The 22,267-nt window shown below is 39.5% G+C and overlaps 3 protein-coding genes and 1 non-coding gene across 5 annotated transcripts; 2 read left to right on the top strand and 2 right to left on the bottom strand.

Annotated features, from left to right (window-relative positions):
• Positions 1 to 3,819: 3,819 nt before the first annotated feature.
• Positions 3,820 to 5,875, bottom strand: LOC105058561 (NAC domain-containing protein 100). 2 transcript variants are annotated; one of them, XM_010941524.3, is made up of 4 exons: positions 5,746 to 5,875; positions 5,163 to 5,368; positions 4,794 to 5,071; positions 3,820 to 4,689 (listed from the first exon to the last, which is right to left on the bottom strand). In XM_010941524.3, the coding sequence occupies exons 2-4, from the start codon at positions 5,350 to 5,352 to the stop codon at positions 4,069 to 4,071; spliced, it is 1,089 nt and encodes a 362-aa protein (XP_010939826.1). In that variant the 5' UTR covers positions 5,353 to 5,368; positions 5,746 to 5,875; the 3' UTR covers positions 3,820 to 4,068. The 2 variants fall into 2 exon arrangements, with proteins under 2 accessions (XP_010939826.1, XP_010939825.1); XM_010941523.4 differs by having other exon boundaries at positions 5,572 to 5,783.
• A 5,401-nt stretch (positions 5,876 to 11,276) lies between these two features.
• Positions 11,277 to 11,433, top strand: LOC114914852 (U4 spliceosomal RNA). The gene has a single exon (XR_003802711.1). It is a non-coding gene; the product is annotated as a U4 spliceosomal RNA (small nuclear RNA).
• Positions 11,434 to 12,107: 674 nt separating this feature from the next.
• On the top strand, positions 12,108 to 13,268 carry LOC105058823 (pentatricopeptide repeat-containing protein At1g08070, chloroplastic; the record flags this gene model as incomplete). The annotated part of the gene is given in 5 exon segments (XM_029268568.2): positions 12,108 to 12,308; positions 12,310 to 12,585; positions 12,587 to 12,655; positions 12,658 to 12,759; positions 12,762 to 13,268. Coding segments are annotated over 5 exon segments (1,005 nt in total), but the record flags the coding sequence as incomplete, so codon positions are not given.
• LOC105058822 (2-hydroxy-palmitic acid dioxygenase MPO1-like) lies at positions 13,248 to 21,995 on the bottom strand. Its single transcript, XM_010941878.4, has 4 exons — positions 21,209 to 21,995; positions 13,777 to 13,839; positions 13,607 to 13,678; positions 13,248 to 13,539 (listed from the first exon to the last, which is right to left on the bottom strand). The coding sequence occupies exons 1-4, from the start codon at positions 21,692 to 21,694 to the stop codon at positions 13,363 to 13,365; spliced, it is 798 nt and encodes a 265-aa protein (XP_010940180.2). The 5' UTR covers positions 21,695 to 21,995; the 3' UTR covers positions 13,248 to 13,362.
• Positions 21,996 to 22,267: the final 272 nt, after the last annotated feature.

Below are 22,267 nucleotides of genomic sequence, written 5' to 3'. Positions count from 1 at the left end.
CTCGCTGTCTCATCGGCCACTCCCACTTCGTTCAGGACATGGTCCTCACCTCCGACGGACAGTTCATCATCTCCGGCTTCTGAGATTGTTGATGAGAAATGGAGGAAGAATGAAGAGAAAAAGGGGTTAGTAGTAAAGGGCTCTAATAGAAAATTAAGATTGGTTTTAAATTAACTTGACCTGCTAACATGTGAACACACTTCCAAACGAGAGTTGAGACTTGACGGACGGAAGTCTATATTGTTGTGACATAATGGATGGAGATCCTACTGATGCAGAGACCTCTATTTTAATATATATATATATATATATATATATATATATATATATATATATATATGTATTAAATTTTTTTTTTTTTTTTGTGTGTTTTATGTGCATGTAACTTCTTTGCGGTTGGGCTGATCATTCAACTCAGCAGGGAAAAAATTCAATCAATAGTTTCTCCTATCCCTGAAGATATGTGCCTTGACACCACCATGTAGCTCTATAAGGATGACGGCTTAACGCACGTATTGGACATAGCGTGACGGAGGAGGGAGTGAGCCGACGCATTACATGTCGGCCGGTGTGGTTGAGGGATAGCGGGCTCATGCCTCACATGTCGGCCGGCACGGCGAGACATTCATTGGAGATATATCATCCAAGCTGCCCAGCCAGTAGAATAACACTGTTGCGACAAGGATCTTTATAACGTAGCATTTTGCTTTGTCTATATATATATATAGACACATAAACACATGCAATGGCTTGCTATTCTTCTCGCCATTGGTTTAGTATTACCGTATATTGCTGTCGTGGTGCATGGCAGATAAAAGAAGAGTGCAGCTATAGACTTGAAGAGTCCCCATCGAATCCGCAGCAATTTTTTAGATGTCAAGTCTCCTTAACATGCATCATTGGGTATCCTATCAAGTCATCTCTCTCAAAAACAAAATCATGCATTTTACATGATCCAAAATATTCTAAGCCCTTTCATGAACCACCACTATTGCCATTATACCATAGATCTGACCTAATTGGAGAAAAAAAAAATTGTTGATCTCACAGAATTGAATCCGTCAAAAATATATATATATAAATTAAAAATTATAAAAATAAAATTTATATCTATTTTTTTATTGATCAATTATTGATTCAATTAATGGAATCAAAACAGAGATACATGCATAGTCTCTATTTATAATAATAATAAAATCTATTTTTACAATTCTAATCGGATTTCTTTTCTGATTCTAAAAGAGTTAGTTTTTCAAAAATAAATATAATTAATAAAAATAAATATAAAAAATTTATAATTTTATAGGAGGTGGATCTCAACTCTTGCATCAATTTTATATTCTATCATATCCCATCAAATTTTTTATGAATTAAAAGATACATCGTATCAAAATCAATTTTTTTAAAAAAAATTGATTTAATCAATCCATTTCGCTATCCCAATGGTGGAACCTCGGCCACTTTTGACTCCTCATGAAGTTGGTCCTAACACGTTTTTTTGGCTTTATTTCTTCTATAGGCTGTGTTCAGCATTGCAACTAGCTAATTGGCTTAACCTTTTAACAAAATTTATAATCTCCAAACAACTTGCTGAACCCATCAAGCATGGGCATTTAAGGCAATGTGCAGTGCAAATCCCTAGTCGCTTCTAGCTCTCAAGCACATAGATAAAGCCAAAGTTGGAAGTTATCATACAATTTGGGTTGCGGATGACTACATGTGTCATTCTCAAGAAGTTCTGTTCTGTTAAAAATAAATAAATAAATAAATACCATGTAAAGATACAAAAACCAATGACTATTTAATCCAGAAAGTGACCGGGTAGTGGTACAACATTTTTTTCAAAAAACAAAAAAGCAACATTTAAAAAGAAAGGAATAAAGAAAGGGTGGTAGTACAAAAACTTCTGTGTTTTAAAAATGTCTCCATAAGGCATGAGACATTAGGCCTAAAAATAAAAAAAACCATTTAAGATAAAAAAAAAAAAAAAATTAAATCCATCAAAAAAATTGAATATTTATAAAAAAAAATAGATCTGCTGAATAATACATGAAAACAATGAAATCTCATTTTAAGTTTCCTAACTTTTTCCTAAATATTTTGCATTTTCTGATTATCTTCAATAAACTCAAGTGAAAATTACCATATTCTCCATGCATAACATGTTAAGCTCATGCAAACTGCATTCATCAAGTGATGAATAGTTATGCAATTGAAGGGGAACAGAAGAAAGAAAGGATTAATTAAAACCACGGAAACTCAAAGTTGCAATATTGTATCGATTTTTTTATTCAAATATCATATTTAATTCATGAACTTTCAGTTTTTATTAAGATTTATGTTAATGAGACCAGCAACTGTGATGAAAGATGCCATTAGAGCGACAACTTTATCTTGAGGACCATCATGATTCAAATCTCCCGTGACACCGCCGGCACGAACAATACAAGATATTTTCAGGCTTTTCTACTTCTTTATTACAATATTTTTGGCATCATTCTATTCAGTTCGAGTAACAAGATCGAGAACAAAATGGGCTGATATTTTTTTCGAATCCTCTATTTTGTCTCAACCAATAATTAAGATGGAGATTTTGGGACATTTCCACTGAAAGAGATGTAAATTCTTCCCGTGACACCTTCCTAACTAGGCCTGCAGCCCTCCAGTGTCTTACAAAGGTGGCCCCTAGACCTGTCCCAGAAAACAAGATCCCAAATTTTGTCACTGGCCAGTTAGCAAGGGTTACTTTAAGGTGAACTTAGTCTATTATCAGATAACCTAATCTATTTACTGGAGATGCGCTTGGCATGCTACTGCCTATCCGAGAATATTAAAGCTGTCAACTTCATAGCCAAGGTTAGCCTAACAACCAATAATAACAAGGTTAGCCCCACACATCATTGATGTATATGACTTAACTACTCTTAAAGTGGGGACGACAAGCATTCCTCTAAAAGGACGGTTCCCCGTGGAGGAAAAGATGGCCTTGTCGTGCAAGTCTAAAACAGTGTCAGATTTGAAGGGCTAAAGATATATGGACACTGTTGCTGACCCTAAAATTAAGGCTTTTGTCACACTGAAGATTTCATCACACCAAGAAGGCAATAAACCACAATAGAAATTGCAAGAATAAAGGACAACAAATGGGCATGTACCAAACAGTCATATTTAGTTCATCAACAGTGTGAAAGAAATTAATGGGTCAGGCTCCTGCCTTCCATTGGTCAAGACTTGATAAGAGGCGCAAAGAATGCCAGAGAATTGCAGAGTTGTCTAAAAAGATATGAAACATGTTAAAGAAAAGAAGATATCTTAGATTTGCATATTATTTTTATAAGATGAGGTCTAGAACCTTGCAACCGCCCCTGGATGCTTTGTTCATGAGGAAAGAATTTTGGGTAGGTGACCTAACTGACAGTGGTGGCATATAGAAATTCACATGGTGGGTTTGCTAGCATCTGATTGATAGAAAGACAGGTGATGGGTGGAACAATCAGAGATACCTCTATGATTTTAGTACCCCATAGGCCCATATGATATTACTCTCATATCATTGAGCCCCCACTGGCTCAACAGAGGACAAAACATGGAATTGTGGGTGACCTATGAATTGGTTCTTTTATGTGATTGGTAGGGCCCCACGTTTCATCATGCTAAAAATAAGGCCCTCTAGATAGAGCTCTCATCTTTAAAATATATTGATATGAAGGATTTAAAGATGATTAAGTTCATAATCCTCAATCAAGCAAAAGCAAGAGATAATAAAAAGAGAGAGAGAGAGAGATTTCGATCTAATGATCCATTGGCAATGCTCAGGAATAATAGTAAAGAGAGAACTGAATCTTTCATATCATAATTTTTTCATAAAACAAAATAGACAGAACAATGCAAATATGTATCTGAAAGACAAAATTTCCAAGAAATAATCTCCAAACACTACAATCCTCTTACAATCATCTTATTGGAGGTCCAGAAAATGTATACACAAGCCATCGATCTATAAACAAGCAAACGAGCGACTACTAGAATCTCTCTCTCTCTCTCTCTCTATCTGCACCTCCTCCTAAACTAAATTGAGTAGCTCCACAGAGACTCGTCAAGGTGTAGAGGCCCAGCTGAGGTATACGGGACTTCTTGACCATCAAAAGACTGCCTTCTCATCTCATTATTAGACAGAGCTGAAGAGATCTCGGGGTTCATGTCAGTCGTGAGCCCTGTTTCCTGTGAAACGCTTGGCTTCTCCCTATCTGTCTTCCAGCTCTGTTTCAGGCCATACCCATTACTCTCCAGCAACTGCACCAGACTGCCACCAGAGTGAAGCATGCTGCCCCAATCGGGAGCCCCCTGGCGGGCATACAACGAGCTCGGCAGCGACATCCTGGAGAGAAGCAGCGAAGGTGGCGGTACCTCAGAAAGGTTGGCAGAGGCAGAGATGAAAGGGGAGTTGATGTACCCTGCTGGCAGCTCTTCATGGCCTTTTGGACCCTCCACCGCATTGGAGAAGCAGGTCACGTGGGCCGGGTCGGATACCAGTGAGTCCTTGTTCTTGCTGGTGAAGGGAATATCCATCAATGGTGGCAGAAGAGAAGTGGCCAATTCATCTCCAAAGGATGATCCCACTCTCCCCAACCCCATGACCTTCTTCCCACTTGAATTCTTTTGGAACACTCTACATATCACCCACTCATTCTACCCAACCAGTAAAAGAAAACAAAGAGAAGTCATCAAGACAAGTTGATGGTTTCAGATGCTAAAAGACTGGAAACAAAGTGAGGCAGAGAGAGTGCAAGCACCTTTGCTGTTTTGGGGAGGTTGTAGACGGAGTACTTCCCCTCCAGTCTGTATTCATGCATGACCCAATTGGACTTCTCTCCCTTTGGAGCCCTGCCTCTATAGAAGACAAGGGTCTTCTTCATCCCAACAAGGCTCTTCCCTCTGTAGATCTCCTTGTCTTTTCCTGTGGCTTTCCAGTAGCCAGCCTCAGTGGCCCTGTTGGTCCTCAAACCAGTTGGGTACTTCCTGTCCCTCACACAGAAGAAGTACCACTCCTCCTCTCCCATTTTTGCTCTACCTTAAATCCCAAACACATGTAGATTTTTTAAGAAGACAAGACTTTGAACAAAATTATAAAACAGGGATTTAAGGACTCAGGGAAAGCTTACAAGGCAAATCCCATGGCTCGCACTTGTTCAAGTCGACCTCTCCGATCGCTCCCGCGTTGAAGCTGGCGTCCATGACCTTCTTGCAGAGGTAGTGAGTGATGAGCTCTTCGTCGGTGGGGTGGAACCGGAAGCCAGGCGGCAAGTCCATGTGTTCCTCTCCCTTGTGAAGAACCACACCACCATGTTCCATTCCTTTGTGATGTGCTCTGTTTCAATCACCAACTTGAATTAATAAAAAGGACTCAAAGAAGTTGCAATCAAATAAGAAGCTCTCTTGTATTCTATATCAACTGACTAGGTATCAAAATAAACTCTATTTTTTTCTGGGCGAAAATCAAAACAAACTCTTTATAACCACTAATTTTAGAGAATCCAATAAGAAAAGATAAATAAGAGATTAGTAACCAACCTAGTACGTAATAACAGGGTGGCTCATGGAGGGTCACCCTCCCTAGCCTCCGTTTTAATTCAAAAAAAAAGGGGTACATGATAGCACAAAAGAAAATCGAATACAGTACATAAAGACATCGGGTGGATGGAGGAAGGGGAAGAGAGCGGGTGTTTGGAGATGAGAGTCTCTAACCTTTGAGAGATTGAAAGAATTCGTTAGAGAAAATTATGTTGGGAGGGTGGTGGCCCTCTTTTATAGTACAAAATCTTGTTTTCTAGAGAAAGAAACGTGACCTGCAAGGCACCATGGTACACAGTTCTAGCTTCCTTTTAAACCCTTTAACTATTTTATCTTCCCTTATTGTTATCCTTGAATTACCTCATTGACCTGACCAGATGTTAGAAACACATGGGTTAATTGGCTTGGTGATTTACATAGTCATGGTGTAGTAATATTACTTGGATTTTACAGACTAATAGTGCATCACAGCGAAGGTTTTAATAAATCTTTTTTTAATCATACTGTTAATTTTAATCAATCATCCTTGAGCAATAATTATAAGAGTTTCTGTCATTAATCTTAATATCCAATGATCGAACCATGTTGTGCCTACTCCGCATAGCTGCCATGTGTGCCCTAAATTTTGCGAGATAATTTGAAGGACACATGTCGAACATTAAAGCTGACTTGAGGACAATTAATTGCAGGTTAAGCAAGGTTAGAAGCATGCATGAGCTGTGTTCCAATAATATTCGAGTTTGGGAACGGTAAGATCAAGTCACAGGTGTTGAGTTGCAACCAGTGCGACGATTGGCATTTGATAAGATTCTACTGTTTGAGGTATCATTTCCTGGTTATTGATGTAAATGGTTTATCTGCAACCAATTGTTTAATGTACTTTTTATGGGCACAATGCGAGAGGTTCGGCCCCATGGTTCCCACCAGCTCTCAACAATTGTCATCTACCCTACGACTTCACATCATCTCTCCTCCTTTCTATTATTTTTTCCTGACCTCGTTTCACACACAACAGGACAGCCCCAACAAACCTTCTTGTCTTGTCACCACCCCAACGGTCTGAATGACCTGTGGCTTGGTATCACGATAAAGGTAACAAGCCCCTACCAAGAAATTTTTTAATAGGTCAGAAGTATTTTTCCTTGAACGTGCATGGATATTCTTCTTCAATAGCCAATCAAATTTCAACAATTAGCAGTAGTTGGTAGTTAATCATAAATTTAAATATTATTATCGGGGGAACCATGCTTTGACACAATGTTAATAGTTTTATGTTTATCTAACCCTTCTTTTATCATTACCTCATCTGCATTTTCTTACCCCGCTCTTCATTAAGCACATATTACCGATCATCTGCATCATGATATTTACGCCTAATCTCAAAATAATTTTCATGATTTGCTCAAAAAATAATATATATTTATAATCAAAATAGTAATTAAGCAATTAATGACTGACATCATGTGTATTACATGGTTGGGGATCCCACATGATATTTCAACCTAAAAGTGAATATAGGCTAAATAATGATGCACTGAACGAAAACAAAATTACAAATTGGTCATCATCAAGCGCATGAGTGTTTATTATTATTATTTTTTTCCCTTTAAAAGGGTGACAATTTGCTATTTGTGGTTTAATGTTGGATTGTCGCCAGAAGAAACGGACTGCCACATGAATGGTGCTTCCCTCGTGTCCCCTATAATTGCATGGAATGCAAGGAAGCACCACCTTCCATCATCATCATCTCCAACCGAAACCCGTTCCAAAAGGATGACATGGGATAGGAGCCACTGGCCATTCCCTCTCTCTCTCTATCTCTAATTTCTCGCCGTAGAACCGCTTTCCCTTTCTGGCAACTGCACCAATGATGGCGAGACGCGTGAGGGATTTGATCACTTGGAAGAGTTCCAAGCGTCCAGGGAACCATCCAAGGGTGCCCCCACAGGGTCCCCAGTCCTCGTCCATATCCAGCCACCTCAGTACTTCTACCTAGAAGCCAGCTGCCCACATAAGTTCTCCCAGCTCCTCCACCACAGAAATCTTGAAGGTTGGTTTGCATGAAGTGGCGGCCATGCCTTGAGCAAAAGTAGCTAAATAAAGCATCCACAGAGAGAAGGAGAAGGTAAGCCAATTGGGATGGAAGAACATTGCCCATTTCACATTTAACATCTGCATGCATCCAAAGCAGCAAAGGCCAGCCAATTTGCTACTGGATTCCCTTCTCTATAATTATGCGTGGCTTGAAACACACAAATAGCTCTTCCCATCAGCAAAAAGGTATCTAGAAGCAGAGGATTTAAGAGATTGAAGAAGACTTGCTTCGAATCCAAAGTAATAATTGTGGCGGAACCCCCTTTTAGCCACACCTAGTAGGCTTTAAATTTGAACACCGTCAAGCAAAAACACTCCCAAGCTGTCGTTCACACTTAGATGCGTGAAGCGTTTGATGATGTTGTATTTGAAGTGGGTCTACATCTAAGTGCTTTCATACCCGTTGGAGACTTTATGTACTTAAATCATGAAAATCTGCAAAATAGAAATAAATATTTGGACTAGATGCACCATGTAAGATATTTTTTAAAGATATATGCAGGTGGATTTTATAAAAATTATCATATATATCTGGGATATAAAATCCGCACTCTTTTTACACTTTAGGCGAGTTATAGCACATTAATACCCACACTTAATTTTTGGTTTGTTACCTATTGGATCTCTATTGTGGTGTTGAGACATTGCCCCAGGTTCCTGAATCCACATTGGCTGTAATATCTCTGTCATACTCCCAGCTTATATTTTATATACCTCCCGACATGGCTATACAAATCCCTTCAAACAGATGTTATGTGTTATGTTTTCTGGTTTCTAGGGTTATGCTCCCAGGGAGCTGCGAGCAATAGGCTGAATCCACTGCCTTTCATTCATTCTACTATTCAGCCATATAGTCTGAACTCGGGCTTTATTATTTGTGCTCAGTGGCACATCATATATCAATTATTATATTCCTATACTCAGCTACTGTTTCACTGTGTAAATGCTTACTTCATCTGCAGCTTCGTAAGTCATCTTCTATTGGGCAGCCATGGTCTGATTTTATTTATATCCATGACATGCATAATTGTAGCTGAATTACATATCCTTGGCCTTACTCGCTTGCAAGACCCTGGTTCACAGTCCGAAGCAATCAGGCTTCATCAGTCATTACCTAAACTTTCTTTGCTGTTGCAGCTGCATCCTTTCTTCCTTTCTTTCACATTCATGCAGTGCTCAGCTTCTACTTCTGCTGCTTTTAATTTAACTTTATTCCCACTCATAGCAGTATCTTTTGTGCGGTTGAACTGGTATGTTTCTGTTTGTTGTTCTTATGCCTCCTGTATGCAGGTTTTGGGTTGTGTGGGAATTGTAAACAAACTGGCCAGTTATCAATGAAGTACTCGTTATACCAAAAAAAAAAAAAGAAAAAGGCCAAAGTTTCAAACTTCTTCCTAAAAGATTCGTATTGGTTAAGGAATCAAATGGTCAAAGCTTCAAAGTAGAACTACTTCCAACGGATAAAAAGATAATGCATTATTTTAAATATAAAACTCTAACAACACTCACTTGTAGCATTAGTAAGTATGCTTCCATTTGGTGTCATGGTTGGATATGATTGTGAGTGCAACCAATTGCAAGCAGTCGTATGGCATGAGTGAAAAAGTGGCTGTTTATTAATGGGAGTTTCTTTTTCCATATCCTTGCACTAGCAATGTCTTATCAGCATTTGGTGAACAAAAACTATCTTTATCATGTGAATTTAGACCAGCAATATCCTTTCAGATCAATAGCAACATTGAATTTTCATTAAGAATATTTTCTTTAATATCTTTCAATCTTTATTGTAACTATTTGTAATGACCATATGACTAAAACGTAAATTGCTTTTACGACTTAAATTGTTAAATATATTAACGACGTATAAGCGTTAGACAGTAACATGCTTAAAGGTCTTTTTTACGACTAAAGGCTTAAAAAAAACAAAAAACTATATCAATACATGAATTAAAAAAAAAAAAATTAAAAAAATAATATGTAATAATTTTTTAGTGCACATCTTAAATGCACACAAATGCATTAGGATGGATGTGAATCTAAAGATAGGTTATATCTAACTAGAAAAATGCAAATTTACATTTGAATGACTAGCAAAGATAAGTATTTTTAAAAAAATATTATATTGGACTTGTCTTAGTATCTCTCTTTCTTTAGTAATCGGGGATTGTAAATTTTGGTAGATTTGGATCTTGGATTGTGTATCTCCAAGTATTAGAATCTGCATAATTATAGAATAAATAATTTTTTGGATTATAAGCTTGTTTTGTTCATCTAGCAATTTAACTATTTTATTTTGAAAAATAGAAAAAGAACCTTGAGATAACATTGCACCACTGGCAAGTTATCTCTTTTCAACTTTTCGCAAAAATGGGTCTACGTTGAATCAATTGGGTATATGTTTTTCCACTGCAACGGTGGAGCTGACTCATACAAGATAATGATGTGTCTGCGTGGCTTCATCAGAGTGGTTCTATCAATATTTTATATTATTATTATTCTACCCTTCTAATTATAAGGCCGTGTTTTTTTATTTTAAACAAAAGGTAATCGGTGTGGTCCGCGTAGATTTTTTCCACTGAAAAATGAGGATAGATAGAGAAGAAGATGAGCTGGCTTAGGTCAGCTGCTGTCTCCCTTTCCCAGCACGAAGGTACAATACGACAAGGACGCGTGGTAAGGCATGGTTGGAAAGAGAGCGAGCAGAGAAATCCGAGTCCCAGGAGTTAACGTTGGGGCGAAGAGAAGTACCAAAGGTCTCCACTAAAAAAATCGCTCCCTTTCTACCAAAAAAAATTAGCACCTTGATGGGATTAATATTGATTAAAAGATTAGCCTCTTATGGCCATCTTGTCAAGTCCTCAAGAAACCTACGACTGAATTTGGTCCAAGTGATGGCTTAAATTTTCATGGCATTATTAGGATTGGAGGACGGTAAACACTTGATGTTGCCGTCAAAATCTGATCTAATAAAATTAGATGAATTGATTGAAATAATGAATGATGGTTGGTTGCCTTGTGATCTGCTTAGAGTCAGAAGTTGGCGTGAAATAAAAAATTCAACCTGCGAACAGATCGGGAAAACACCAAAGATTGCGAGTCTCGCTCCAATGTAAGACTCTTCAATATCTAAATTAGACTGAGCTTTGGTAGAACAGTAGAAAACCGAGAATATCAGCTATGTATATTGGAGTCGAGAGAGGTATATACATATTCGAAGATATAAATGATCAGAAATTTGGCATACTATTATTAGTCGGCCGATTTGATCGGTAATAACATAGGAGTAGCCGTCACTGCTAAATCCTTCCCATCTCACACCTTTGTCCTGGTTTGCTAAGAAGGAAACGCAGTCCCTTCGTTTTTTTTTGGGTCCAAAGTGTAGCACCCTAGAAAGCATGTCCAACATGCTTTTTAACGGGGTGCTTGGTTGATCAGCAACCGGCTGGCTCTGTTGAGAACCGTCCATCGGAAAAAAATTGGCCAATGTTGGATACTTTATATGATACCTGTATGAGGACGATTGGTATAGCTTTTAGTCCCACATCGGATATGGGGAAATGACGTACGGATCGTTCACTATATAAAAATGACACCATACCCGGAAGAGCGGCATCTTTGCGCTTGGGGCAATGACGCAGCTAGTGAGGTTATAACCGAGGCGCGTCAATTGCTGGTTGAAAACTATTTCCAAACCCCCTCTGTGGCCTGGGTTTGGCCCAGCGCCACTGAGAATATCTGGAAGGGCTCCCTCTAACCCAGGGTAAAGCCCTACAATTCTGTACTTCTAAACCTTTCTCTTAACATATTAAGGGTCTTCTTTTATGAGTAGATATCAAAGCAGCATGTAGCCGTATAATTATTGCCGAGTCACATTTGTCGCAGTGCTGTGTATCAGAGCCGCGGCATCGTGCAGTTATGCTTACAAGCTGTTTGAACAAATCTCCGAACAGCTCCTTTTCCTCTACAGTGCTTGTACCAAGCTCTTGTGAGGCTTGGCTTGAGCCCAGTTCCATGGAATGATCTTGAAGCTTGGATTGCTCTCATTAGTCCAAATTGTGGAGATTTGGCCAATTGCTAGCGCTCTTTCTGATGAATCTGCGAGAGGGGATGTTGCTGCTTGATTTGCTTTGATTGCAGGCTATGCAAGAAGAGGCAAATTGAATGATGCTCATCAGTTGTTCGATGAATCTACTTGCAAAGATTCGATCTCTTGGAACATAAAGATTTGCACCATATGCTAAAACTAGGGATATGGTGAAGGCCAGAGGGCTATTCGATGGGGCACCAGAACGGGATGCTGTGTCTTGGAAGAAGACTATTACTCGGCTATGTGCAACATGTGCTTCGTCCACAAGCATTGGAGGTCTATGAGGAGATGCAGAGAGCAGGAGAGACCGCATTTGTGAGGTTGATATCTTCCTGCGCGGACTCGGATGCTCTAATTATCAGACAGCAGACACATTGTTTCGTCTCAGAGACATCCTCGAGAGCTGACAGCTGTCGACTTGGGCAGGTTGCACTGCTGTGTACTGAAGCAGTTCTCGACACCCACGTCTTTGTAAGCAAGTGTTATCCGCATATATGAACCGTTCGAGGATATGGACACTGCTCGCCGGGTATTTGAAGAAATATCCAACATAGATTTTAGTGTCATGGAACATTCTGATCGTTGGCTATATGAACTGTAGCCAATACAAAGAGGCTTTGAGAATGTTCCTGATGATGAAGAGAAGTGGTTTCAGCTCAGACGAGCATGCTCGGAGAATGGATTTTGGCAGATGGATTCAATCAAAGTATCATTGGTTCCATTCTCAACAGACTTGGAATTGAGCAATATGCACGCCAAGTGGCAAGGGTAGGACTATTGACAGAGCTCTTCAATTGTTCGAGGACATGAAAGAGAGGAATATAGTTTCATGGGAACTTGATGATACTAGCACTTGCAATGCATGGGCATGCAGATGCAGCGTTAAGGTTCTTCAATAGGATGCGAGAGAGAGCCAGGTCAAAGGGCCAAATGACATTACTTTCCTGGAAGTGCTCCGTGCCTGTAGCCATGGAGGTCTGGTCGAAGGACAAAAGTACTTCGATATCGTAGGATGAGGAGGGACTACGGCATCATACCCTCCATAAAGCACCATGGATGCATGGTTGTTCTTAGGCGAGCAGGGCTTGCAAAGGAGGCTTATGAACTGATAGGGAACATGCCGATGAAAGGCAATGCAGTAGCGTGGGGCACATTGTCAGGGGCATGCCGGATTCATGGGGACCTTGAATTGGGTGAACGGGTTCGAAAGCATCTCGTGGAGTTGGAACCTGATCATAGCAGTAATTGTGTTCTCCGGTCACACATGTATGCAGGTGATGGCCAATGGAATGATGTGTTGAAGGTCAGAAAATCAATGAAGGAAAGGGTCGTTCAGAAGCCAGAACCTGCTCAACATACTTCCTAGTATGATAAATCAACAGATATGTAGCAAGAGATGCATTATTTCTGAAATCTCCTTTCTTTTATAGCATTGTATGGTCCCTTTTACAATAGATCGGTAGCATTACTGTATTTATTTAAACATAAATAGAAGTATTTCAAGATGGCTTCATTATTTTGAGAATTCATGATTTTTGTGACATATTCACAATGATGATGCAAAGCATATGACACGAAAGCTGTGGTGCTGTTTAATTATGGCAACGACACTAACCGCACGAGTCTAATAACTGATGACAACCAGATCCAGGAAGAAAATGGTGGTAACGTGATTTAGAACTTTTCTTCTGCTTGTTGGCCTGCCATTCCTTTCGAGCAGCCTCAATCTTTGCACTTACATCGGCATGGAAGCCAGGATATGGTTCATACCCGAAAAAGTTAAGTGCCTGGATACACAAAAGTCAGAATATCTTCATCTTAGATTCTTTTATATGAAAGACAGCAGATGATTACCTCCAGCAAAACAAAGAATGGGGCCATCAAAAAAGCTTGAGAAAGATTGTCCATAAGAGCTGGTGCTCGCTTCTGGGACGAGAGAAAAAGAAAAGGTTGAGTTGCACCAGTCTGTCGAACAAAAATATATTGTTCTAATCAGAAAGAGAAACCATATAAGGCGAACGTACCTCACACACTCCATGGCCTATAAATTGTCCGGTCCAGCTAAACAACTGAGCTGCCAGAACAACCTGTATGCAAGTTGCAGGAAAACTATCAGTGCCTACTTTTAAACTGAAACTTCACACAAGTGATTTTTCTTAATTCTATCAGCAAATCATCTATTATGCTACGGGCACATAATATATTGCTGAGCTCTTGGTCGCTTTTTCCTGAACTGTAATTAAAAACTCCACTGCTCGTATTAAAAATGCACTTTTGACATTCAGTTCCCGAGTGAGACTATTGAAATGCTCAAGGGCTAAAGATCTCCAGGTATACTGCCATAAGGAGATATTAAGGGAAAAAAGCTTAATCATGGGTATTTTCGTTAAAATTGAAAAATTTGGCATAGCTAATGCGAAAGGATACCTTTTTAGCCTTCAAGGTAATGGATGCACAAATGCTATAAAAACAGCATATTATATGGTATGGCAGATGCATATGTTGACAAGGATACATCATCCTCTTTTTTTTTTTCTAATTAAAAAAATTGCGAACCATGAACGTAATCTTAGCATTAGCCAATAATCATTGAAGGTGAAGAAATGACTGTATAGCTGGACTGGAGATGTCTATCTTCATGATGAGATGACCTCAAGAAGCATTAGAACTAAATGCAAGGTCCATGGTTTAAAAAGAAGGTATATGGATGCAAATCACAAACCTAAAATATATCCTAGAGATAAATTGAACCTTCAAGCTTGACACAGAGCATATATATAGGGTCAATTTGTTCAATCCTTGGAGGATTTCTTTTGGCTTGGGCTGTACTTCTTATAAAAACCAAATGGCAACATTTGACTTAATATGGCATGGTTAGATTTGATGAGACAAAAGATTAAAATATCAGTGCTACTTATATGATATGCCACAACCTCTTTTATTTGTGTGGGCTTCTTGTGAGAAGACTAGCATGCAATATCAATACTAACCAACATAGGAGAGACTATGGAAATGATTTTACATTCTCAAGCTCCTTTATTTGGGTTTTATCATGCAGGTAACTTGTAATGTTGTTCACTGGGCTGAAAAAGGAAGGCCACATTGAAGCTTGCCAATGAAGTACATGATATCATTAGAGCAAGCCATTTGTTCATGCTAAGGAAGAAAATAGAATGATAGGTTCTCTCACATTGGATAGATCAGGTATTGTAACAACTCACAATCTCATCTAAAAAGGCAGTCAGAATGTGTTATTTGGTTCGTACCCAAGATCTTCCCAACGAATAACTAATGTGAGACTAAATATACGTCCGCACGGATGTTCACAAGCTCTCCCTATTTAAGCCCTGGCTTCTTGCCAAGCTAAGAGTCCAAATCCATGAATCTATTTATAAACACCTCATAGGTATGTAGGAAAAACCATGCTTTAGTTGCTTCAGGGTTTTTAATTCTCTCCTTTTCCTTCGCATTTTTGTTACAGCTTGTAGCAGATATATGTAGCTCTCTGGTTCTTTGAGATGAACTAACTACCAAAAAGACGAGTTGATAAGCAAAAGTAGAATAAGGATTTATTAATCACATATATCTCCTTAAAATTAGGACATTCATCACAGTAATCTTTACACCAAGAGCACCTGAACCTGCATCAATCCTTTTACTCCAAAATATCCTAAATTCAGTTATCAGCCCTTGGCAACCCAATCCCATTTTTGTGTCTTCTATAGGCAACTAAATTTTACTGATATTTTAGAAGTAGGTGTCAATTACATGAAACAAATAACATCATTTGTTTTACATACTTTCTCAAAAGGTATTCAATTTCAAATCCTATTCTTTAAAAAATTCAAGCTACCCTTGCATTTAATTCACTTCAAGAAATATATAAGAACCCATTTAAGGTAAGTAACTAGAGGTATTTGGGTAAGTGTCTTATCATGCAAGTTTTCATGGATTTAGTAGATTTTTGCGTGCTCTTGGGTAGTTCTTTCCTGAAATGAACCATTGAATATAGGAGAATAAAAGATCTTCTCCAACCATTCAAAAGGGCTAGGTTAATCAAAAGTTGTAGGTAAAAGACTGGCATACATTTGTTGTATGAAAATGGCATGTAGTTCAAATAAATGCACTTAACACATGAAGGCTTGCTGTGTAATATACGTTGCTGGAGACAACAAAATAGAAGAGGGCTTTATCTGCTTGTAATTCAACAATGAAGAACCAGTTAAGACATAAATCCACCATGCATGCTTCAATGAAGATTGGAAATAGCTTAAACTTGATGGTAAGTGTTTAGCGATCCATGCAATCATAGAAGTTCCAATAGGAAATAACTTTGATGATTATGTCAGATGATATCCAATATACAAAGCCTTATAGTTAGCAAAAGAATACAATGTATTAGATTGCTCAAGGTATGGTAATGAGCCTATGAGGTAATAAAGGAGACTTTCATATAAAATCAGGAAGCTTCATTCAGAGGAATTCAGAAGAATCTCATGATTATCTATACCCCTGCAGATTGTAATAGTGCTAGAGATAGAACTATGATAGACAGAAAAGTCGAGGTAAGTGTTATCTTTCATTCAACCTAGTCATTTCTTCTAAACTATCAGGAGACTAACTTGTGCTTATGTAAAAGGTGAGCAATACACCAAGTAGTAAGTCATTAAATCATATTTAGAAAAAAGCTGCAGGTTTCTTTTTTTAAAAAAAAAAATGCGCGTGTTGCTTGACAAAGACCTAGGTTTTTTCCCCTATTAGCAACCAAAACCAATTATAGTACAAACAACCAAAGTGATCCAATTCTTTCTTCACAGTGCAGAAGAGTGCAGTAACAGGTACTTCTCATTTTCTTTTCTTGACCATGCCATCCTCTTCTTCCCCTTGACGTATATCATTAAACTGTCCAAAGAGAAGAAGGAAGAGATTTAGATTTCCTTGTTTATGATTCCTCAACTGCAAAGGATTTATTGCATTGAGTAACTAATTAATCCTAAAAGTCACCAACAGAAATAGCACATATCCACCATTTGAACTGCAATCTTCACAAAAGCTTTCCTAATCTTTTACCAGCCATGCCAGCCACATTGGTGATACAACACTGCTGCTTATAGATAAAGTAGAAGCATTCATAAGCAATCAGGCTAGCATGCTATTGCCTAATGAGTTACTCACGTTATGGGCATAGATGTATCAGGCAAGAGAAATAGTACACATACATACATACATAAACATACATACATGCATGCATGCATGCATGCATGCATACATACATACATACATACATACATATCATACATACATACATACATATCATGATTTCTTTAAGATTCTTTTCCTTGGTTTTCATGTAGATTTTGATATAGTGAATATACCTGTTAAACAATAATGTTGCACAGTTTTGATAATCATCAAAAACTATTTGATCTTAGGAAAAATCGGCAGAAGCAGGTATGGAACTATCTGGGAGGTAATGCATCACCAATAAGATGATTTTCTCCTTTGTAGGTACTATAACAAACATTAGCTTAAAGCTTCAAATGCAGAAAGTACTAGACTATAGATAAACACTGGAATGCCTTTTCAACAGCTTTGAGAAACATTTAGTAAACTGAAAGGTTTATACCACTCCAAAACAGTGTGATGAGGCTAGGAAAGGAACAAGAGCATACTTTAGCACAAGGATGATGCAATCAAGTTCCCTTAATCATGGGACTTCAGAAACTTTTCCCAAGTGGCTGTAAGGTAGAATGCCATGATAACGGGTTGCCTTGAAACAAGGAAGATTGAAGCTAATGGTTCTAGCAAACTGTTTAAAATTTGAAGCTTCAATTCTCCTTTCACTGTCAAGGAGAGGTTGGTAGGATACCAGGATAAAGTAAAGATAAAGAATTCTTTATCAAGTACTTCACGGTTCACAGGTTCTAACCGTAAAAGGTGCTACTTAGACCCTGGTTCATGACAGTGTTTAGTCTGCATGCTCTCCTAAAGGTAAGGCAGAATTTTAGTTGAGATCTCTGAACAAGACTTGTTGAAAAGAAGGATGGAATATGAAAAGAGTTTTAGATGAGATTTGATGCGAGAGTGCCGACTTTCAGTATACTAGTCAAAAGCAAATAAAATAAATAAATAAATAAATAATGAAAGTCTGGTAGCAATAATCCACCTAGATTCAAAGGCAGATGCCACACATATTTGTACAAATCAGATGGAAGGTAAAGGCGGTACATGCGGTTATATCTAATATTCTATTCAAAAGGAAGAGTTTAACAATATATAGTTAGTCTTTTGCTTGTGTGAGTAGTCTGAATGACAGGTGATAGCACAATAGCCATGCCCAACCGAGGAGGAAGTAATTTGCTAAACTCAATCAGCAATGATGGACTTTGGGATAAAGATTATCCATTACTTACTGTTGGTAAGAAACATAGAGAGCTGAATTGCACACCTTTGTTGTTTAACAACTAAAATTTAACATGAGACTTTGCATTTTGTAAGACAAGATGAGATAAACAGCTGCACCATTTTGTTGGACAAGATTAAAACTCATCCTGTAATTCTAAACAAATTAGTTATGCCCACAAGAAACAAATGGAGGTAGAAACTAGATTCATTCTTAAGAAAAAGAGATCTATGTACAGAACAGCGCACAAACGCATGAGAGAGAGAGAGAGAAAGATAGAGAGAGAGAGAGAGAGAGCATTCATCATAAAGAAAGAAAATAAATATTGAACACATGATTCGGTTCCTAGGAATAAAAGATATGGAAGAGTACCATTGGTATCCATCATTCCATTCTTATCCCTAATCTAAATGATCGCAGGATTTTTGGGCTTTGATGTCTCGAATTCGACCTACAGCAGTGAAAACCCAGATGCGAAGAAGCCCAGCTCGAAGAGCACGATGCGAGAAGTCCGAAAACAAGCCGGAGACGCAGCATGCGAAGGCCGCGGCAAGGCGGGCCCGTAGGTGCGTACAGACCTGTGGGACGAGTGGCCTAGGTGCGCACTAGCCCAGCGTAGACAAGCAGGCGTGCGCGGGCCAGCGCAGGAGCATGGCCCAGGCCTAGGCCGCGTGGCGCAGGAGGGTCTACCGGAGATTTAACGCGGTCCATGGTGGACCGCGGAGGAATTCGCGGTCCACACCTTGCACATGGACCGGAACGGTGCACGGCCAAAAAATCGTGGTGCACACCCGATTGTACGCTATCCAATAGCCAAGAAGGCATGCGGACACGATCCGACAGCTGGGAGCTTGCACAAGCGTGATTGGGCGCCAGGAGTGCTATTTTGTGCGATTTGAGGGCTATGGACGCGAGCGGTGGAGATCCAATGATTGAAAAGAGCTACTGGCTCCTGTTGAAGGTAAGACTTCGATTTGGACTGAGTTTTATGGCTATAAAAGAGCCTGACAGCTGTGGAGAATTGTGTGCATCTTAGCAAGGGTCTGAGAGACCGTGAGTGGCTGAGAATGCTTAGGACATCAAACGCAGCGACTAAGGAGCAGCTTGGTGTGAGCAGCAGGCAGATCAATCGAGAGTGTCCCGAAATGGTCATGGAAGTGGCCATGAGTGTAGAGATAGAGGCTGCGGTATGATGTAGTGGTTTGCATCACAGAAAGCGACCAGAAGCGTCGAGGATCTTAGCATGGCAGATCTATAAGAGGATTTCTTAGGAGATTTTGTGAGAACTTTTGTAAGGGTGAGTGCTTCTTGTTGAGAGAGAGAATTGGTGTATGAGAGTTAAGAGTGTGTGGTCTCCTCTTGTACTTGTTTCTTTCTCATAGTGAAACTTGCATGTCCCGTAGAAGTAGATCTTGATCTAATCCATGTATTTGATTGTGTTCTCGTTTTATCTCTTCTTTCTTTCTGCTACAACAAGGTGATATCAGATCCCCAACAAATAGTATCTAAGCCAAATGTACCAAAATCATGGTTTTCAGGTTGCAGCGGTGATGATCAAGATTGAAGATGGAGAAGACATGCGCAATCAAGATGGAGATCAGTCACGAAGAGTTGATCGATGTTCTTTTGTGCAAGAAGCAGTCTACAATGAAAGATGCCAGCGGGAGCCCAATGCGAAGTGGAGCTCCATATGGAGGTGGATCGGACATGAGATGAAAGACTCGGAAAGATGATAAGCGACGTCGCTAGGAGGCTACCCCGAGCAAATCTCAGGTCTGCAGGATGGAGAGGGATTGAGTACCTGACTCGACTCTCATGTTTGTCCATTCATGAGTAGGGGCGAGAAAATCCAAAAGCTCTCAAAATTAGGTGGATTTGACGTCTCGAATTCGATTCATAGCAACAAAAACCCGGATGCGGAGAAGCCCAGTTCAAGAGCACGACGCGAGGAGCCCGAAAACAGGCCTGGAGATGCAATGCGAAAAGACCGCAGCAAGGCAGGGCCCGCAAGTGCATGCAGGCCTCAAGATGATCGGCCCAGGCGCACGCTGGCCCAACGCGGGCATGTAGGCGCACGCGGTCCAAGCCCAGGCACATGCAGACGCATGCGGCCCAGGAGGGCGCATGCGCGCGAGGGGTCTACATGGAGATTTAATGCGGTCCATGGTAGACCACGGGAGGAATTCACGATCTGTGTGGATCGGAGCGGTGCATGGCCAGAAAATCGTGGTGCACGCGCGATTATGCATGATCCAGCGGCCAGGAAGGCATGCGGACGCAATTCGATGGCTGGGAGGCTTGCACGGGCGTGATTGGGCTGCCAGGAGTGCTGTTTTGCACGATTTGAGGGCTACGGACGCGAGCAGTGAAGATCCAACGGCCAGAAAGAGCTGCTGACTCCTGTTGAAGGTAGGACTTCGATTTGGACTGGGTTTTATGGCTATAAAGGAGCCTGACGGCTGTAGGTCAAATACGAGGCACCAAATCCCAACAAGGATGGCTAAAGAAAATGTATTCAGCTATCCAAACTCAATAAGGGAAGAAAATGAAACACGGTAAAGCAGATACATCAAAATGTATATCCCTGTACTAAAATACATTTATCATCTACTAAATTCAGGCAAAAAGGTCATCCATAAGATTGCACCAATGTTAAAAAGGACAATAGAAATAGAAAAATAACAATGTGATTAACAAAGAAGACCTCGTGACTATAGCATGATGCTCGGTCAGTCCACAAGCATCCAATGACACCTACTAATTATAAAATCGACATGAACCTGATACCTGATAGAGCCAAAACTACACAGGAAACCAGTGTTTTTGCGTCCCCTTATTCCCATCAAATAACATCAAAACAAAAGCCACACAAGCAAGTAAACCAAATAAAAAGGAAAGACGAGAAGCAAACAACCAGGAATGCATGCTAAACTCTCCGAATTAATACCATACCAAATCATACACAATCCAATCAACAAAACACAAAATATCTGCAAGAAATCATCAAGAAACAGATACTTCGAAGGAAGGAGAAGAGCGAACCGTCGACCAACCTTCCAAGCGAGCGAGAAGCCAAGGCGGGCGGCGAGGGAGGCGCTGCCGAGCCAGCAGAGGAAGCAGAGGAGGGCAGCGAGAGATCCGGCCTTGGGGTCCATGAGGAGGTAGAAGAGAGCATAGATGACAGCGAAGACGGAGGCGAGACCACCATCGGCAAAGGGGAGGGGAGCAAAGTGGAAGAGAAGGAGAGTGGTATAGAAGATAGGCCAGACGAAGAGCATGTGGATGAGGACGTTCACCGGGTTGCTGTGATACGCTCCGTAGAAGGCGAAATGCTTCTCCAGATCGAACAATCCCTTCCCCATGGAGACTACTGGGATCGATTCAGAACGAGATGACGACGGAGGAGGGGGGGGGGGGGGGGGAGGACTTGGGATGGAAGGCTTTGCTTCTTGTTGTTGGCTTCTGCTGGGAAATTGGTAGTGAGAGGATTTTGTAAAAGGGGAGGGAAGGCGATGGAAACTGCTAGGTCCCATACCCATGCGTCAGCTGAAATGGAATCTGGAACGAGCAAGCGCTTCAGAAACTTCCTACTAGTTAAATTATAAAAACCATGCTACGATTAAAGATAAATTATATTTATATCTAATAATTTGAAAATTATATTTATATCTAATAATTTAAAAAACCTATATTAGTACCTCTCATATTTATTATTAAAATTTTATCCAAGATTTTAATCTATAATTAAATAAAATATTTATTAAAATATTAATTTTAAATAAGATTCCCATATCATAGAAAAAAATTAACAAAATTATCAAAAAAAAATTATTTGGATAATTAGATCTAAGAATCTATAGAAATTATAGATTTAAACCAATACAACCATCCAAATAAAAACTAACGCAGTCTATCTTTGCACATACCTAAAAAATCATTTCAATGGGCCAGTTTAAAACCCAAAGAGAAAAAAAAAAAAAAAGAATCTCATAAGATTCAAGCTAACCGACTGCAATAATTTTTTGAATATTTATAAAAATAAAATTAATTTTGTCTAATTTAAGTGGTAGTAAAAGTCCAAACCTATGATTTTTATGGCAACGGGTCCTAAG

Source organism: Elaeis guineensis, chromosome 15 (assembly GCF_000442705.2).
Source record: "Elaeis guineensis isolate ETL-2024a chromosome 15, EG11, whole genome shotgun sequence".
Lineage (NCBI taxonomy): Eukaryota > Viridiplantae > Streptophyta > Magnoliopsida > Arecales > Arecaceae > Elaeis > Elaeis guineensis.
Note: the sequence above shows the minus strand (reverse complement) of the source record. Positions and strands in the feature narration are given on the sequence as shown.

Excerpts from the sequence above, each read along its gene's own strand:
- LOC105058561 (XM_010941524.3), bottom strand. The coding sequence starts at position 5,352 with ATGGAACATGGTGGTGTGGTTCTTCACAAGGGAGAGGAACACATGGAC. Across the intron at positions 5,072-5,162 it reads CGAGCCATGGGATTTGCCTT|GTAGAGCAAAAATGGGAGAG; the intron begins GTAAGCTTTCCC and ends TTGGGATTTAAG. Across the intron at positions 4,690-4,793 it reads ACCTCCCCAAAACAGCAAAG|AATGAGTGGGTGATATGTAG; the intron begins GTGCTTGCACTC and ends CTGGTTGGGTAG.
- LOC105058822 (XM_010941878.4), bottom strand. The coding sequence starts at position 21,694 with ATGGGTATGGGACCTAGCAGTTTCCATCGCCTTCCCTCCCCTTTTACA. Across the intron at positions 13,679-13,776 it reads TAGGCCATGGAGTGTGTGAG|AAGCGAGCACCAGCTCTTAT; the intron begins GTACGTTCGCCT and ends CTCTCGTCCCAG. Across the intron at positions 13,540-13,606 it reads CATTCTTTGTTTTGCTGGAG|GCACTTAACTTTTTCGGGTA; the intron begins GTAATCATCTGC and ends TTGTGTATCCAG.